At 38.2% G+C, this 14,154-nt stretch overlaps 1 protein-coding gene across 7 annotated transcripts in view; it reads right to left on the bottom strand.

The window, feature by feature from the left end:
* Nucleotides 1-617: 617 nt before the first annotated feature.
* Nucleotides 618-14,154, bottom strand: part of nfia (nuclear factor I/A) — a 580,788-nt gene continuing 567,251 nt past the window's right edge. For 3 of the 7 annotated variants that reach the window (XM_063064289.1, XM_063064288.1, XM_063064290.1), the window contains exon 11: nt 621-6,477. In XM_063064289.1, coding sequence (XP_062920359.1) covers nt 6,460-6,477 — 18 coding nt within the window. In that variant the 3' untranslated portion in view covers nt 621-6,459. Of the gene's footprint in view, nt 6,478-14,154 lie in introns of all 7 variants that reach the window. The other 4 variants (XM_063064287.1, XM_063064292.1, XM_063064294.1 and 1 more) reach the window with 3 other exon arrangements.

Genomic DNA, 14,154 nt, shown 5'->3' with positions numbered 1-14,154 from the left:
AGTGTTTATTCATCATACGCCACTTACTTGAAAACGAGGCTGGGTCTCATTAGGCGATGTGTCAGCTGAGACAGTGCCAATAACAGTGACTGTTGACTAGGGTTTGTTAGCTGTGGTTTTGAAGGCAAGCAAGGTCACTGCTGGCCAGGGAGGACTGCAATCAAAGTCAACACTGGAAGGGAAGGGGTCGCAATCAATTAATGTGCAGAGATGGAGGTCAGATTTAAAGATATGGCCATCATTATGGACTTAAGCTTTGGAGTGAGGTGACAAGGTGTGGAAGAGGTGGGGTCCAGAAAGAGACTGGAAAATCGGTAACAAAATTTGGTGGGGCAGTGGTGTGTAGAGTAATTTGCACTTTATCATATCTCTTAAGAGACATCTTGAACCACTTTGCACTGAATAATTTTTTCTATGAAAACAATTTCACAAGAGATAATTAAAAACTACCATAAAATAATCAGTGAAGTGCTCTATAATAACTCAAATGGGACTATTTTATCAGTACTGCAATCTGAAAGCAACAGAAGACATTACAAATAACATTCAATTTTGGCACATGGGCTAATGGCTGACCAATTGCCTCTTATTACTATCTTCCTGCTTTCCTTATTTGCAGAGGGATTTCCACCACCATCTCACCTCTTTTCAATGACGTTGCTTCCCACTGCAACTAAAAGACACCAATAATAAGTCATGAATACAGGGTACAGTAGCATTAGCATTTTATTTTCCTTTTTTTTGTTGCATAGGAAATGCAGCACTTGCTTCCAGTAATTGTATTGTAATGTGAGAAGGTGGTAGCACTAATGGTTGAATACAAGAGTTAAACTAATCCACACCAGCTCAAAACTTGCAGAGATTTAGTTGAGTAAGAATTGATGCCCACAGTGTTTCTCAACCAATAACATACTTTCACATACACGTTTGTTTTAAAAAATGACCACGAGAACAGAATCATTGCCAGTACCAGAGGCACAACATTTTTACTGAATTCATCTAAAGTAAATGTTCAACCGTGCATGAAACTAAACAGCCATTTCTTTAATTCTCGTTTTAAAAATACGTGCTCTGGTGTGAAGGTAGGGGTGGGCACGGGTACCCATTCTCCCATCTGTTAAAGTGCTACCTGCTCCCAAAAAAACTGAAGTTCTTTTTAATCCTTCTGCTGGGGAAGGAGCTTCTAACCCGGACAAAACAGCACTGCTGCACAGTAATGGGACGGTAAATGCACAGACGTCAATTAAAAAAAAATTAAACTGAATCGCGTGCGATGCCACTTATAGATAACTGTCAGGTAAGTTTTATTGGGTACACAGTTTCTAAATTTGGAACTGTGCCCACCCCCTAGGGTGAAGCAAAATAAACAAACAAAAATAAGTAATACTGAAAATGTTTTTTAAAAGTAAATGTATTACCTCAAAAAAAACCTGAAAACACCCCCAAAGATAGACAGATGGGTTCTCAGTGAAATATCTTTAAACTATCTGACAAGAACCAAGTCAGGAAAAAAAAATGACTAACATAAACTTGAGTAATATTTATACAGCTCAATAAGCATTATGGAATAGCATGCAGTAATATTGTATGGTTACTTTACATTTGCTTAATCATCATGAGGAGAAGGTTCTGACAGACAGCGAAGGCGACCGTTGTAGAAAATTGTAGTTCAGAAGATTCATATAATACAGATTTCACAGGCACCACTTTTTTTTTGTAATGTTTCAGGTAATATGCTGGTATTCTTATTTCTTTATTTTATCTAAAGCTGGCATTTATAATAATGACAAAAGGCAAGGATTGACGTAAACTCAATAGATACCAAGGTTAACCATAGATTTTGTGCATAGTTCTCATGCAGAAAACACTGCTACGCATTTACACTGTCATAAAGCAAGTGAAGTGAGCCCAAGTTGTCACATTTCGTTGCCAGCCTGTAATAGCACCATGTAATGGATTTGCATTTAACAGTAAATTTGATAATAAACTTGGTGACACAGTATTCATTACAATTAAGTGCTATGGGACAGCTTTAATGTTATCTGCCACACATCAAAGCAATTTTCAGTATTGTTTGCAAACTTTTTTTGAACTTTTTTTTAATTAAAAAGGCTTTCTAAGTGCCGAGCTGTTGTACAGCCTCGGTTTGCAAATGCAAAGCTGGGTTTTACTGTCAAACGCTGATGCATGCAATACTCTCAAGACAAGTCTTTTTTTTTATTTTAGTGCATCTGAATCCTGCCAGGTGCCATTAAAGCTCTCCTTATATTATCAAGCCAATCTCAAAGTCATGTTCTTATGGTATTTTGTTCCATGGAGGCCTTCTATCAAAGATATTTCCAGAGACACAATTCAAAGTGTAATATTGTCTGACATTCAAAAAAATCACTACAAGGAAAAAAACTGTCTCAAGCTATGAGTCTGATTTTTTTTGTCCAATATATATTTTATCAACACTGCCACTACAAAGCTGCAATATGCATGAAGAAAAAGGTGAGAGAACCTGTCATGGAACTTGAATATTACTGTGGGCTGACTGAATTCTGCAAAACTATGCTTTCGAGAGGAATTTTCATTCTTGTGTGGTCTTTATCTCTTCTCCCATCCTTTCTTGTGAAGAATAGCTGATCTAGAGCTTTAGGCAATTTCTAGTCTGTCTGTACTGTTACTTGACTAATTTCAACTTTGACTTTTAAGTCAGTCAGTCAGAACTGCTAACTTATTGGCAGACAAAAAAACCCATGATCACTGTTTTGCAAAATAACTAAAAACAGAAACATACATTTCTAACCAAGTATTGTATACTCTAAGCTTGCTTTTTTGTGTACCTCAGCAACATTCTTAGGGTTACATTCTAAGAGGATGCAAACATAATTAAATAATCAAAGGGTTAAGTTAATATTACATCTACCCAGCCTGACGGTTGGGTGGGGAGTAAAGAAAAAAATAATCACACCTCCCTTCTATTACAAGAATGACATGCTGTCCATACCTCCCAAATGAAACCAAATTCTCATTTTGTAGTGTTCTTGATATTGTGAAAGAGAGTTAGCTTAATAATACTTACAGTCTGTTTCATCCATTACCCATTTGCCTACATACTATCGTTTTTCCAAACCTTTTAAAAAACTTTTCCTTTTTTTTAAACTTTAAATTTGTTCAGGTTCCCTTAGCATCTTTCATACTTGAAACGACAAATACCTTCAAAAATACAGCATGTAATGTCCATTTATAATGGTTTCTCAGTAGCCTATACTTTATAAGTATAGGAATATGCCATACCAATCAAAGAAGAAAAATAAAGTACTTAAATACATACAAAAAAGGAAACAGGAAAGTTTATAACTCAAATCCAGTTCCCAGAGGAATAGCAATACTACGAATGCTGCCTTATAACCAACAATCAGAAGATCCACTAAGCTAAGTTGACAGATTTTTTTTCTCATTTTAACAATGTTACAAAAGTTCCTGCATTACAAAATAGGGCAGATTAAATCAGTGTAATTAATACAACTATACAACATACAAATTACAAATCTGCTGAATGGGCAGCTCAACTTTTTCTCTTTCCTTGCTTTGCAGCCATGACTAATCACACTCACCAACAAAAAAAAATTTTAAAAAAATTAACTGCCCAAACTATTGCTTTTTTTAAAAACTGTTTTAAAAACAGGGTGCATTTTTTTTACTTATTATTTTGTATGTACAACCAATTCTACTCATAAACCTTGGCATTTAACAAGGTTCCTACAAAAAAAGTTTGTCCGTGCTATTCCCTTCACTGTGAAGCACTGCAAGCTGCTCTTTATAGTGCACATATGTCAATGTAATGCCCAGCTACGTGCTAAAGGAAGGCTAACGATGTGGATTACAAGAAATTACATCAAACAATTACAATCACACAATACGGTATTGTGGAACACTTACTCACCACTTAGTAGACACCTATCAAAATCCAGAAACTTGTTTTAATCATTTTAATATACATAATCAGTAAACAATTTGAAAACTTGGAAGTTTCAAATGTGCATATAAAATGGGCATTTTTTTGTTTTTCTTGAATGCAAATTCCTTGCAGTCTGCTATGCTGACAAAAATATGGGTCTGGGGTTTGAATGAAAGTTTAAGGCTCAAATGTGAACAAACTGTTCTGAAATTTGTTGGAGCAGGGTTCAGCTTAGTGCTTCACAGTTCTACTGCAACTCTAAGGAGAGCCCTTCCTGTCTGTGCATTCAGCGTTTACAATTTACAAGACAAACACCTAACAGACTGCATTAACAGCAGCACCAACTTTGGTCAAATAAAAAAAATTAAAAGTAAAACTTGCTAAGCATTTCTACATGATAAATCAGGTATTGCATATTTTTTCATATATCTGGGAAAACAAAGGAAGACGCCAAATAATATTAAAATGTAGCAACATCCAAAAAAAATACTGATACACTAGCATCTACAAATTTCAAAAGTACTGACCGTAAAGAACAATGAAATCTAATCCTATCTGCGGCAAAACTGATTTGTTTTCTACATGTTTTAACTTTACAATGGCTGACACCAATGTCGCATTTAAAAAGTGTCTCTGATTGCTACACCAGGAAAAGACCCAAGAGGATTGTTACATTATAGGAACATGTGCAATGATTCCACGTATAATTGCTATCCAGGGCAAGGCACATTGATGCGGAATTTTTTTATATTATTCGTGCAAATCAAGAAACTTATTCCATTAGGGAAAAAGTGAGGAGCAAAAGTGTCTTCCCAAGACTTTCTGTTTACTGATTGTATAGGACAGTAGTAGAGGCCCTTTTTGTAGGCCCAACAAGTACAGTTCAAAAGGCAAGTGCCCGGAATAGGGATTATATTTCTTGTGTCTTAATGCACTATACATTTCTCCTACATTGTCTATATAAAAATTAGTCACTAACACTAGATCATGCATTTTAAATGTCTGATTGGCTGGCAAGCCAAGCAGAGAATATATACGGTTGGTATACCATGGGAAAATGGTTTGTTAAATATTTGCGAAGCATGCCTCATAGCATGGATGAGGGTTTGCTTTGCTGTTTGGTCAAAAATCTATTTCAATGCAGTGTTTTTTTTTGTTTCTTACATGTACAAGTTACTTAAATTGATACGGATAAATTCCTAGATACAAGATGTGGATCTGAATTCTAGTGTTCCAAGGTGGAACACTGAAAAACTCGTCAAGATTTTAATCTGTGTACTGTGTCTTTGAATTTAGAAAGAATTTTACTTATAGTACGATGTGGCGATTTTCTATTATGTGCTTAGTTAAAACAATGAGTAGCTATAATTTTGAATGTAGTTTACATGATCTGGTAAAAGCACCATTAGCTTTTTTTTAATTTTTTTTTAAATCTTCCTTCAGTTTATTTGAGGGATGCAAGTTTATTTTAAAAAAAATAAAAAAAGCAAAAAATAGCTCCCCTTTTTTTCTTGCAAGGCTATGATTTTACCCCGATAGTTTAGAGTCCTGGGGTGGGAGGACTTGGAAAACAAAAATAGAATTTTCAACAATCTCTATCATACAAAGATATTTAACTATCCAATGAAATTGCACTTTACTCAATTAATCAAAAAAATTAAACCTTTTTGATTGATTCCTGTCAGTTTCAATCAAAGCAGACCATCCTCCCCAGTTTGCATGGATTTCTGATTTTTAACAATTTGTCTTATTGTTGTTGGAGAGAAATAAAAAACAAAACTAAAATGGCGTGAATGCAGCATTTCAACCTTCTTGATGTGAGATGTTTGGATTTTATATACCTTTCAGGAGGCCTATCGGAGCTATGATAATTAATGTGCATCAGTATATAGCGTGGATTGTGTTTAATAAATTCTCTGGAAAAAAAGAAGAGCTGTATTTTGTGATATGTTGCAGAGAAAGCTGCCCTAGCTATTTCCATGGTGTTGTAGTATTTTATATCTTGCAGGATTTAGCTATGGAACTTCAAAATACATGTGTTTCATTATCTTTCACTAATATTTTATCTGTTGAGGGTCTCCTGCTAGCTAGAGATTGCCTGAAATAGTTAGACTCTACATAAACTGTGTAATAATCACACAGTTGGTAAGTGATAGCGGACTAGTTCTATCCGGTATGAGAGACTACCTTGCTATGCCTATCTTCTACTATTAAAACACTTCAGAGTTTTCTAATAGAGCCTAAGTATTTCAGTACCTCAATAACAGACCCTTACATATCAATAGCACGATAACATAAATGACGAGTATGACCAGTTCTTATTAAGTAAATCCATTACTATGGTCTTCATCATTCAGCTTTTAGGCGTGCTGTTTCATGTCATATTTTCTCTGTTGAAATTCTATTGATCTCCCCTCCCCCTACAGCTTGAAGTGAAGTTGTCTTGCTCCCATGTTACAGAGTTGGGAAGGGGTCAGGTGGTCTGTCTGCTGGGTGGCGGGAAGCTATGGCCTTTATCCCAGGTACCAGGACTGGAAGAGAAGACACAAAGACACAGTGTTAAGCTAAATGGGAATCAATCACAGGCAATGCAATAAAGCTAGTTTCTTCTTTCTTAGTTTTTCTTCCTATCATATTCAATTTCTTCAGCATTTGAATCAGAGAAGATGAAATATGAATAGAATATTGATTTTAATCACAATTATGACTCACTTCACTCTGCAGATGCAAAAGCTTTGACATTGTACATTAAATGTACTTCATTCAAGATCCTAAAAGAAAGGCTCTTGGCAAAGATGAATATCCATTACCATTCGCCCTTTCAAATTCTTGTAGCAGGTCGTTGCCTCACTGCAAAGATTCTGCTGATAGGTCAAACTTGAATTATTAACTTAGCTTTCCCTTATAGATGCTAAATGAACTGGCAGACATTAACCACATTATTTAAGTTTTAAATTTACCTTCAAAACATTCTCTTCCACAAAAAGCAGTCACAGAAAGAGCAACAATCGACACAGCTTTTAAATGCTTTCATTCTATTCTCCAGCTTTGAAAAGTTAACTATTCATTGTAAAAGAAGAAGTTGAAAATATCACAGTAGCATAGAAATAGACAATTGATGCAAATTTCTAGGATAAAGGCATATGACTGCTAAGTTTGTTATTGACACAAAGTTGGATAGGAACAGTTGTAAACAGTACCTGAGAAGGCTTTAAAAGACCATAAGACCATAAGATATAGGAGCAAAATTAGGTCATTTGGTCAATTGAACCATCATGGCTGATCCATTTCCCTCTGAGCCCAAATCTCCTGCTTTCTTCCTATATACCTTAATGCCCTGACTAATCAAGAATCTGTCAGCTTCTGCCTTGAATATACCCAATGACTTGGCCTCCACAACTGCCCGTAGCAATAAATTCCACAGATTCACCACTCTCCGGCTAAAGAAATTCCTCCACATCTCCATTTTAAATGGACTTCTCTCTATTCTGAGGCTATGTCATCTGGTCTTAAGACTCTCCCACCATGGAAACATCTTTATCACATCCACTCTTACAAGACCTTTCAATATTCGATTGATTTCAATGAGATCCCTCCTTCATTCTTCTGATTTCCAGGGAGTAAAGGCCCAGAGCTATCAAACACTCCTCATATAATAAGCCTTTCAATCCTGGAATCATTTTTGTGAACCTCCTTTAAACCCTCCCCAATGCCAGCACATCGTTTCTTAGATAAGGGACCCAGAACTGCTCACAATACTCAGTGAGGCCTCACCAGTGCCTTATAAAGCCTTAACATTACATCAAACAACAGGAATTCTGCAGATGCTGAAAATTCAAGCAACACACATCAAAGTTGCTGGTGAACGCAGCAGGCCAAGCAGCATCTGTAGGAAGAGGTAACATTACATTAACTTAACATTACATCGTTGCTTTTATATTCCAGTTCTCTCGAAATAAATGCTAACAGAGGACTGAGAATCTTTAAGAGATTATAAAGATAGATTGTGAAAGGGAAATGATTTAAGACTATAAGACCGTAAGATAAAGGAGCAGAAGCAGGCCATTTGGCTGATTGAGTCTGCTCCGCCATTCAATTATGGGCTGATCCAATTCTTCCAGTCATCCCTGCTCCTCTGCCTTCACCCCATACCCTTTGATGCCCTGGCTAATCAAAAACCTATCCATCTCTACCTTAAATACACCCCATGACTTGGCCTCCTCAACCTCTCGTGGCAACAAATTCCACAGATTTACCACCTTCTGACTAATTTCTCCACATCTCTGTTCTAAATCGACTTCCTTCAATTCTGAAGTCGTGCCCTCTTGTCCTAGACTCCCCTACCATGGGAAATAACTTTACCATATCTAATCTGTTCATGCCTTTTAACATTTGGAATGTTTCTATGAGATCCCCCCTCATTTTCCTGAACTCCAGGGAATATAGCCCAAGAGCTGCCAGACATTCCTCATACAGTAACCCTTTCATTCCTGGAATCATTCTTGTGAATCTTCTGAACCGTCTCCAATGTCAGTATATTCTTTCTAAAATAAGGAGCCCAAAACTGCATACAATACTCCAAGTGTGGTCTCATGAGTGCCTTATAGCGCCTCAACATCACATCCCTGCTCTTATATTCTATACACCTAGAAATGAATGCCAACATTGCATTTGTCTTCTTCACCACTGACTCAACCTGAAGGTTAACCTTTAGAATATCCTGCACAAGGACTCCCAAGACCCTTTGCAATTCTGCATTTTGAATTCTCTCTCCATCTAAATAATAGTCTGCCCATTTATTTCTTCCACCAAAGTGCACGACCATACACTTTCCAACTGATATATGACTGAAGAAAATAAGTGAAATCTCCATTTTGGTCAGAAAATATAATTAAAGCCTATCAAAACAGTGAGAGACGACAGAAGTTTGAGATGCAGAGGCAAAAAATCAAACGAAAATTGTAGATGCTCACATCTGAAATACAAGGGGTGATTGATAAGTTTGTGGCCTAAGGTAGAAGGAGATGAGTTATTCAGCTCTCGTTACATGCACACACAGTCCAGCTCTCTGAGTGATAATGCAGAAAGTTTGAAGTTAATAACCCATCTCCTTCTACCTTAGCCCACAAACTTATCAATCACCCCTGATGTGGACCACTTCTGGAGGTCCAAGACACTGACTTCGACAAAGAAGGGATTCGTATGCTCCACAACCGCTGGACTAAGTGTGTACATGTAGGAGGGGACTATGTTGAAAAATAAATGTGCTAGGTTTTCCAAAATTGACTCCTTCTACCTTAGGCCACAAACTTATCAATCACCCCTCATAATACAAAGTGATAGAAATACACAGTAGGAAAGGGAAGCAGAGTTTCATGCTGAATAATTTAAGGTCATCCTGAAACATGAAATCTGTATCTCCTTCCACAGGTACTGCCAAACTGATTCTATGCTTCTATCATTATCAGTTTGCATTTTGGAGAAGACAAAGGAATTTGGGTGACTAGTGATCTGCAAAAGGCTATTTAACAGGCACAAGTAATTATGAAATGTAACAGAGCATCATTGTTTAGTGCTAGGAAAATAAACATATTGGTAAGATCACGTCTGGGGCCTTCTATACAGCACTGCCCTTATTTATGTAAATGTGTTGGAAGCATTTCAGAGAGTGTTGCTTGCTGTAAATAAGAGAGAATTATATGTGGAATGGGTGGGTTGCTTTACATGGAACGTTTGGATTGGCTGTTCTTGGGAGTGAGAGGGACTTGATTGAAACATTTAACATCCAAAGATGGCTTGACAGGGTGCATGCTTTCCCGTGCAACAGAAGATAGAATTTAAAAATAAGATGACACCTATTAAGGCAGAGAAGAGGCACTGTTTCCCACAGAAGGAAATTTTTGAGAATTTTTTCCCTAAAGGCAGTGTCACTGAAGATTTCTGAGCTAGATATTTGATAATCACAGGACTGCAGTATTACTGTTCTAACTGGTAACGACAATCAAATTAACCATGTTCTTATTAAACAGTAGGTAGGTTTGAAGGACCATATGTTTGTATATTCGTGCAACTTCATCAACTAATTGCACCATTCTGATGTAAAAAAAATCATTTCATCCTCCCATACATTTTGAATCTGTTTCCTGATGCTTAAAAGACTCAAATACAATGATTGAGTGCAAATTAAACTATTCTTAATTTTACTCCATTCAACCTATTTGAGTCACCTTAGTTCCTGGAAAAAATTAAGGTCCCTCTTTAAAACTTGTTGCTCATAAAATCCATAATGTTGACTTTATTTTTCTGGCAAACAACAGACTTAATTCCTAAACAGGGTCTTCTGTTAACGGACAAACCTTCTAAACTCAAATTGTGGTAAAATATAGAAAAAGTCCTTTGAGTTTGGATACTCAATACGCAGTCCATTGCTTGAAATTAAGGTCCGCAGGACCAAGGCTGAATTGTGAGGCAGTGGCCATAACAGCTTCTGCAACAACATCAGAAAGAAGAACAGAGCTAAAGTAAACATTGGTTCTTTCGAGAATGAGATTGGAAAATTGATAATTGGAAATAGTAAATGGCAGAGATTCTGAATCATTAATTTGGATCAGTTTTCATAATAGAAGACAGTAAAAGCAAAACAGTAATAGGTAACCAAGAAGCCACAGGGAGTACAGACAACCCCTATCACTAAAATAAAATATTTTAATAGTGCTGACAAATAAAAAGTCCCCTAGTCTGTATCTCAGCCTCCTCTCAGGGAAGTCGTGGCAGAGGAAGTGAATAAATTGGATTCCCTGGATTCTGAAGAGGTTTTAGAGAGTATTGGTAAACCACTATTCCAGAAAGGAAAGAGACAAAAAGGGCACCACAGTAGCACAACGCTATTACAGAGTTCAGATTTCACTTCTGGTGTCCTCTGTAAGGAGTTTGTCCATCCTCCCCATGGAATGCATGGGTTTCTTCTGGGTGCTCCACTTCTCTCCCACAGAACAAAGATGTACCAGCTAGTAGGCCAGTAAGTCATTGTAAGTTGTTCCATGGTTGGGCTAAGGTTAAACTGGTGGGTTACTGGCAGTGCAGCTCAAAGGGCTAGAAGGACCTACGCTGCCCCTATATCTCTAAATAAAAATAAAATTAAATAAAAGAAGGGCAAATGCAATGTTAGCTTCACTTCCAGAGGTCTAGAATACAAGAGCAGGGATGTGAAAGAGATACAGGGCTGGTGAAAGGGGAGTCAGATAGGAAAGCACAGAAGGCCATGGAAGAAAGAAATGGAGGAGGTGATGGGCAGGTAAGGCGATAAGGTGAGAGAGGGAAATGGGAATAGGGAATGGTGAGGGGGGGAGGGAGTATTACCAGAAATTCGAGAAATCAATATTCATGCCTCAGAGGCTACTCAGACAGAATACAAGTTGTTGCTCCTCCAACTGAGTGTGGCCTCATTGCGACAGCAGAGGAGGCCACGGATTGACATGTTGGAATGGGAATGGGAAGCGGAATTAAAATGGATGACCACTGGGAGATTTCACCTTTTCAGGCTGACAGAGCGTAGGTGCTCTGTGAAGTGGTCTCCCAATCTACGTCAGGTCTTACCAATATACAGGAGGCCACACACGGGAACATTGGATTGAGTAAATGACACCAACAGACTCACAGGTGAAGTGTTGCCTCACCTGGAAGGACTGTTTGGGGGCCTGAATGTTAGTGATGGAGGAGGTGTAGGGGTAGATGAAGCACTTGCTCCCCCAGTATTTTGCGTGTGTTGCTTGGACTTCCAGCATCTGCAGATTTTCTCTTGTTTGTGATTAGTTTGAGCTGAACCATTTAAGCTGCCTACCCCATCGACCTGCACTGGGAGCACAGCCCTCCATACCACTACAAGCCACGTATCTATCCAAACTTCTGTGGAACATTGAAATTGAACTTGCATGCACCACATGTGCTGGCAGCTCGTTCCACACTCTCAAGACCCCCTGAGTGAAGAAGTTTCCCCTTATGTTTCCCTTAAACTTTTCACCCTTCACCCTTAACCCATGACCGCTAATTGTAGTCCCACCCAACCTCAGTGGAAAAAGTCTGCTTGCATTTACCCTATCTATGCCCCTCATAAGTTTTGTATACCTCTATCAAATCTCCTCTCAATCTTCTATGTTCCAAGGAATAAATTCCTAACCTATTTAATCTTTCTATATAACTCAGGTCCTCCATACCCGGCAACATCCTTGTAAATTTTCTCTGTTCTCTTTCAAACTTTTTTTACATCCTTCCTGTAGGAAGGCGTCCAAAACGGAACACTATACCCCAAATTAGGCCTCACTAACATCTTATACAGCTTCAACATAACATCCCATCTCCTGCACTCAATACTTTGATTTATGAAGGCCAATGTTCCAAAACTTTCATTACAATCCTATTTAGCTGCAATGTTACTTTCTACGAATTATGTACCTGTATTCCCAGATCACTTTGTTCTACCACGCTCCTCACTGCCCTACTGTTCACTGTGTGAGACCTACACTGGTTTGTCCTACCGAAGTGCAACACTTGGCACTTGTCTGCATTAAATTCCATCTGCCATTTTTCAACCTATTTATCCAGCTGGTTCAGATCTCACTGCGAGCTTTCATAGTCTTCCTTGAGTCCACTACACCCCCAATCTTAGTGTCATGCTCAAATACACTGAAGCAGTTTACCACATTATCATCCAAATCATTGATATAAATGACAAACATCAACCTGCACTAATCCCTGCAGCACTCCACTAGTCACAGGCCTCCAGTCAGAGAGGCACCCATCTACCACCTCTCTCTGGCTTCTCCCACAAAGCCAATGTCTAAGCTAATTTACTACTTCATCCTGAATGCCGAGCAACTTAAGTTTCTTGACCAACCTCCTATGCGGGACCTTGTCAAATGCCTTGCTAAAGTCCATGTAGATAACATCCACTGCTTTGCCTACGTCAACTTTTCCAGCAATTTCCTCAAAAAACTCTGTAAGATTTGTTAGACACGACTAACCACGCACAAGCCATGCTGATTAATCAGTCCATGTCTATCCAAATACTCATAGATCCAGTCCCTTAGAATACCTTCTAATAACTTTCCCACTACTGATGTTATGATCACAGGCCTATCATTTTCTGGTTTATTTTTAGAGACATTCTTAAACAGTGGACCTTAAGGTTTGAGGGAACACCTTGTCTGGCCCTTGGGATTTATCCACCCTTATTTGCCTTAAGACTGTATACATCTCCTCCTCTGTCATCTGTGTAGGTTTCACAAAGTTGACGCCATTTTGCCTCAATTCTATACACTCTGTGTCTACCTGCTGAGAAAATACAGATGCAAACAATTCATTTAAGATCTCCTCCATCTCTTTTGGCTCCATGTATGGATTACCATTCTGATTTTTGAAAGACGAATTTTGCCCCTTGCTCTAAACATATCTGTAGAACCCTTAGGATTCTCCTTCACCTCATCTGTTAAGACATCCTCATGCCTTCTTTTAGCATTTCTGATTCCTTTCTTAAGTAGAAACATAGAAAACCTACAGCACAATACAGGCCCTTCGGCCCACAAAGCTGTGCCAAACATGTCCTTACCTTAGAAATTATCTACAGTTACCCATATCCCTCTATTTTTCTGAGCTCCATGTACCTGTCCAGGAGTCTCTTAAAAGACCCTATCATATCCACTTTTTTTTTGTCATCAGCAACGGTGGTGGAGGCGAATACAAAAGAAATTGCATTTCTTATATTCCATAAGCACATCATTTGTTCCTACCTGTGATACACCGTTTTTTCTTAACCAGGGCCTCAATATCTCTTGAAAACGAAGTTTCTATAACACTAGCACACTCAAGCATTGTAGTCTCAAAATTTCGCTTTTGAAGGCCTCTCACTTACCAAGCATACCTTTGCCAGAAAACAGCCTCCCAATCCACACTTGCCAGATCATTTCTGATACCATCAAAATTGGCCTTCCTTCAATTTAGAATCTCAACCTGTGGGCTACACCTAGCTTTTTGCGTATTTACTTTGAAACTAATGGCATTGTAGTCACTAGATGCAAGATGTTCCCCTACACAAACTGCTGTCACTTGCTCTGTCTCATTCCAGATCAAGTATCGCACAGACTATGATTGGGACGTCTATGTGCTGCTTAAGGAAACTGATTTCCCATCCATAATAATCCTGGGAAAATACT

Source organism: Mobula hypostoma, chromosome 12 (assembly GCF_963921235.1).
Source record: "Mobula hypostoma chromosome 12, sMobHyp1.1, whole genome shotgun sequence".
Lineage (NCBI taxonomy): Eukaryota > Metazoa > Chordata > Chondrichthyes > Myliobatiformes > Myliobatidae > Mobula > Mobula hypostoma.
This window is presented reverse-complemented; position numbering and strand designations above follow the sequence as displayed.